The 5,000-nt window shown below is 50.0% G+C and overlaps 1 protein-coding gene across 6 annotated transcripts in view; it reads left to right on the forward strand.

Moving 5' to 3' along the window:
- LOC125045779 (F-box/LRR-repeat protein 7-like) overlaps positions 1 to 5,000 on the forward strand; it is a 92,086-nt gene that overhangs the window by 78,799 nt on the left and 8,287 nt on the right. For all 6 annotated transcript variants that reach the window (XM_047643208.1, XM_047643206.1, XM_047643207.1 and 3 more), the window contains one exon: positions 4,996 to 5,000. This exon is cut by the window's right edge and continues 152 nt beyond it. In XM_047643208.1, coding sequence (XP_047499164.1) covers positions 4,996 to 5,000 — 5 coding nt within the window. The remainder of the gene's footprint in view (positions 1 to 4,995) is intronic.

A 5,000-nucleotide genomic window follows, 5' to 3' on the forward strand; every position in this document is an offset into this window, starting at 1 on the left:
ATTATTTACTTTTCTTAAATGAGACACTTATTTCTTTGTTGTTGTTTTTTTCTGTTAATGAATTGTTTTTCTATATTTACTTATTTATTGTTATTACTGAAAAAATATGTATTGATTATTTATTCATTTATTTTTTTCTTTGTATATTTGATTATGTTTATCATTTTTCATTATAACTTCGTAGAATTCGTAAAGTGGTTTTTGAGTCTTTTTTCTCGGTCTTAATATATTTCTGTTTGTCTGTCTGTCTTTGTCTGTGTTTATCTCTCTGTTTGCCTGTGCCTGTGTCTCATTATCCTTTTATTTCCTCTATCTCTGTCTCCCCCTCTCTAACAAACAAACAAACAAACAAAAATATCTAATTGTCCTAAAATGACGGAAAATCCCCTCGCCCCAGAGAGAACAAGGAAGGAAAAGTTAAACAGTGGCACCATTACTCAACAGCCTTGGCGTCCGAGTGGCACCGCCTGGGGACAGCTGATACAGGCACCCCCCCCCCCGACCGCCCCTTCCCCTGCCTTCCCCTCCAATGGCATTCAATGTGGGATTTCCCTTCATTTCTCCTTCCACTTGTCCTCTCCAGCATTGTGGGATTCCCATTTCTCTTCCTCCTTCCCTCCCTCCCTCCCTCCCTCCCTCCCTCCCTCCCTCCCTCCCTCCCTCCCTCCCTCCCTCCCTCCCTCCCTCCCTCCCTCCCTCCCTCCCTCCCTCCCTCCCTCCCTCCCTCCCTCCCTCCCTCCCTCCCTCCCTCCCTCCCTCCCTCCCTCCCTCCCTCCTTCCCTCCCCACCAACCCCTCTAATGGTATCCAACGTGGGACTTTCCTTCTCTTCTCCTTCCCCTCCTTCTTCGCTTCCCTCGGTTTGTTATTTCCTCCTCTCCTCTTTCCCCTTCTGCCCCCCCCCCCTGGCCTCTAAGACCCTTGAGGCACCCCCCTTCCCCCTCCCCCCCCCATCTGTCCTCCCATGGCACCCTCTGAAACACTCCTTTCTCTTCCTCCCCCCCCTCCCCCTTTCCGTATGGCACTCCTCCCTTCCCCTTCCCTATGGCACCCCCCTGTGGCACTCCACCCTGCCTCTCTTCAGTCCCCCATGGCACCCCCTTCCCTCTCCTCGGGGCTCAAATTTCCACTTAAATAAGACTCTCTAAATTCCTCTGTGTCTGTCTTCTGTGATTGTTGTTTGTACGTTTTCTGTTTCTGTTATCATTCGTTTTTTTTTTTTTTTTTTTTTTTTTTTTATTGACTATGATAAAACTATGTTAGTGTTTTTTTTTTTTCGACGGTTTCAAGTTAAAGCAAAAAGGCTAATTAAACCATAATTACTAAGAAATGTCGATGCTTAAAAATTATCATTTTTATCATCATTATTGTTGGTGGTTATTGGCGTTATCATTATCAGCAGTTGTAGAAGTAGTGCTAGTAATTTTGCAAGAAGTAGTGGTAATAATAATAGTAACGGTATTAGTAATATTTGTTACTATCGCTACTATTATCAGTATAATTATCATTATCATTATTATTAGTACGACTGTAGTAGTAGTAGTAGTAGTAGTAGAAGTAGTAGTAGTAGTGGTGGTAGTAGTAGTAGTAGTAGTAGTATTGGTAGTAGTAGTAGTAGTAGTAGTAGTGGTAGTAGTAGTAGTAGTAGTAGTAGTATTGGTAGTAGTAGTAGTAGTAGTAGTAGTGGTAGTAGTAGTAGTAGTAGTAGTAGTAGTAGTAGTAGTAGTAGTAGTAGTAGTAGTGGTGGTAGTAGTAGTAGTAGTAGTAGTAGTAATAATAATAATAATAGTAGTAGTAGTAGTAGTAGTAATAATAATAGTAGTAGTAGTAGTAGTAGTAGTAGTAGTAGTAATAATAATAGTAGTAGTAGTAGTAGTAGTAGTAGTAGTAGTAATAATAATAGTAGTAGTAGTAGTAGTAGTGGTGGTAACAGTATTGTTGTTGTTATTCGTGATATTAGTAGTAGTATTGCCATTATCATAATGACAATGATGATGCTATTCAAAACCACCATAGATTTTGTTCATAAATACCCACTCTTTGCTTAACGTACCATTCATTTGCAAGCTGAGAACTGAAATCATTATACAAGAAATCGTTCACATTTACAACCTTGATTAATTAATTCCTCGTCTTTCCTCTTTTAAATCCGTCCTCATTTTCGTCTTCGCTATTCTCATTTAACTCATTCTCGTTCTGTTGTACCTTTATTCTCTCTGACTTCATTTCCGCCTCATTCTTTGCCACCTTTTATTCTTGGCTTCCGCGTACCTCTTCCTCACCTTCCGCCACCACCACCACCTCTTCCTCCCCCACCTCCTCCTTCTCCTTCACCTTGTCCTCCTTCTCCTCCTCCTCCTCCATCTCCTCCACCTTCATCTCCTCCTCCTCCTCTTCCTCCCCCTCCTCCTTCTTCTCCTCCTTCTATTCTCTCCCCCTCTTCCTCCTTTTCCTCCTCCTCCTCCCCCCCTCCTCCTCTCCTCCTCCTCCCTCCTCCTCCTCCTCCTCCTCCTCCTCCTCCTCCTCCTCCTCCTCCTCCTCCTCCCCCTCCTCCACCTTCATCTCCTCCTCCTCCTCTTCCTCCCCCTCCTCCTTCTTCTCCTCCTTCTCTTCCTCCCCCTCTTCCTCCTTTTCCTCCTCCTCCTCCTCCTCCTCCTCCTCCTCCTCCTTCTCCTCCCCTCCTTCCTCCTCCTCCTCCTCCTTCCTCCTCCTCCCTCCTCCTCCTCTCCCTCTACTTCTCCTTCCCCTCCTCCTCCTCTTCCTCCTTCCTCCCCCCTTTCCTCCTCCTCCCCTCTTTCCCTCCTCCTTCCTTCTCCCTCCTCCTCCTTTTCTTTCTCCTTCTCTTCTCTTTCTCTTCTTCCCTCTTCCTCCTCCTCTCCTTCTCCTTCTCCTCTTCTCCTTCTCTCTTCCTTCTTCTTCTTCTTCTTCTTCTTCTTCCTCTCACCTTTCTCTTCTCCTTCCTCTCCTCCTTCCTTCTTTCTTCCCTCTTGTCTTCTCTTCTTCTTCTCTCTTCTTCTTCTCTTCTCCTCCTCCTACCTCCCCTCCCTCCTTCGTCCTCCTCTCTCTTCCTTTTCTCTTCTTCCTCCTCTCCTCCTTTCCTCACTTCTTCCTCCTCCTCCTTCCTCCTCCTCCTCTCCTCCTCTCCTCTCCTCCTCTCCCCTCCTCTTTCTTCCCACTTTCCTCTCTTCCTTCTCCTCTCTCCTCCTCCTCCTTCCTCCTCCTCCTCCTCTCCTCCTCCTCCTCGCCTCCCCTCCCTCCACTCTCCCCCTCTCCTCCTCCTCCTCTCCTCCCCTCTCTTCCTCCTCCTCTCATCCTCCTCTCCTTCTCTCTCCTCCTCCTCCTTCTCCTCCTCCTCTCCTTCCTCCTCTCCTCTCCTCCTCCTCCTCCTCTCCCCTCCTCCTCCTCCTCCTCCTCCTCCTCCTCCTCCTCCTCCTTCCTCCTCCTCCTTTCCTCCCTCCTCCCTCCTCCTCCTCCTCCTCCTCCTCCTCCTCCTCCTCCTTCTCCTCCTCTCCCTCCTTCTCTTCTTCTCCTTCTTCTTTTCTTCCTTCTTCTTCATCTTCCTTCTTTCTCCTCTCTCTCCTTCTTCTCTCTTCCTTCTTCTTCTCTTCACTTCCTTCTTCTTCTTCCCTCCCTCCTCCTCCTCCTCCTCCTCCTCCTTCTTCTTCTCCTCCTCTCTTCTTCTACCTTTTTCTTCTCCCTTCTCCTCCTCCTCCTCTCCTCCCTCCTCCTCCTTCTCCTCCTCCTTCTTCCTTCCTCTTCTCCTCCTCTTCTCCTCCTCTTCCCTTCTTCCTCCTCCTCCCTCCTCTTCCTCCTCTCCCCTCTCCTCTCTCCTCTCCTCCTCCTCCTTCCCTCCCTCCTCCCCCTCCTCCTCTCCTCCTCCTCCTTCTCCTCTCTCTTCTCCACCTCCTCCTCTCTCTCCCTTTCCTCTCCTCCTCCTCCTCTCCTCCTCCTCCTCTCCCTCCTCCTCCTCCTCCTCCTCCTCCTCCTCCTCCTCCTCCTCCTCCTCCTCCTCCTCCCTCCTCCTCCCTCCTTCCACCTCTTCCTTCCTCCTCCTCCTCCTCCTCCTCCTCCCTCTCCTTTCCTCCTCTCCTCCTTCCTCCTCTCCTCTCCTCCTCTCCCTCCTCTCCCTCATCTCCTCCTACTTCTCCCCTTTCCTCTCCTCTCCCCTCCTCTTCTCTCCTCTTTCTCCTTCTCTCTCCCCTCCTCTTCCTCCCTCCCCTCCATTCCCTCTCCTCCTCCCCTCCATCCTCCCTCCTTTCTACCCTTTCTCCTTCTCCTCCTCCCTCTCCCTCATTCTCTCTCCTCCTCTCCCTCTCTCATTCTCTTTCCCTTCCCCCTCATTCCTCCCTCCCCTCTTCCCCTCCTACTTTCTTCTCCTCTCCTCCCTTCTCCTCTTTCCCTCATTTCCCTCCCTCTCTCATCCTCCCTTCCTCATTTCCTCCCGCTCTCCCTCCATCCTCACATCCCTCTACCCTCATTATCTCTCTCCTCTTTCCCCTCCCACTCCTCTCCAAAATCTCTCAGTCCTCACCTCCCCCTCCCATTCCCTCATTCTCCCCATTTTCATCCCTCCCTTCCCCCATTTTTCCCCCCTCCCTCATTCCCCTCCACTCTCTCACCTCCCTCCCTCATTCTCCCTCATTCCCCCCCCACTCTCATCACCTCCTCCCTCCCTCATTCTCCCCCCTTCCCCCTCCCTCTTCCCCTCCCTCCTCCCCTCCCTTTCCCTCATTCTCCACTCTCTCACCTCCCTCCCTCATTCTCCCTCATTCCCCTCCACTCTCCCCCCAACCTCCCTCCCCCATTTTCCTCTTCTCCCTCATTCTTCCCCTCCACTCCTCTTCTCCTCACCCCCCTTTTCACCTTCCCTTCCCCATTCTCCCCTTCTCCCTCCTTTTTCCCCCTTTTTCCAATCCCTTTCTCCCTTTCCCTCTCCCTTTCCCCTCCCTCCCTCTTCCCCCCTCCTCTCTCCCTCCTATTTTTTTCCCTCCGGCAGCAACC

This window comes from Penaeus chinensis, chromosome 38 (assembly GCF_019202785.1).
Source record: "Penaeus chinensis breed Huanghai No. 1 chromosome 38, ASM1920278v2, whole genome shotgun sequence".
Classification (NCBI taxonomy): Eukaryota; Metazoa; Arthropoda; class Malacostraca; order Decapoda; family Penaeidae; genus Penaeus; species Penaeus chinensis.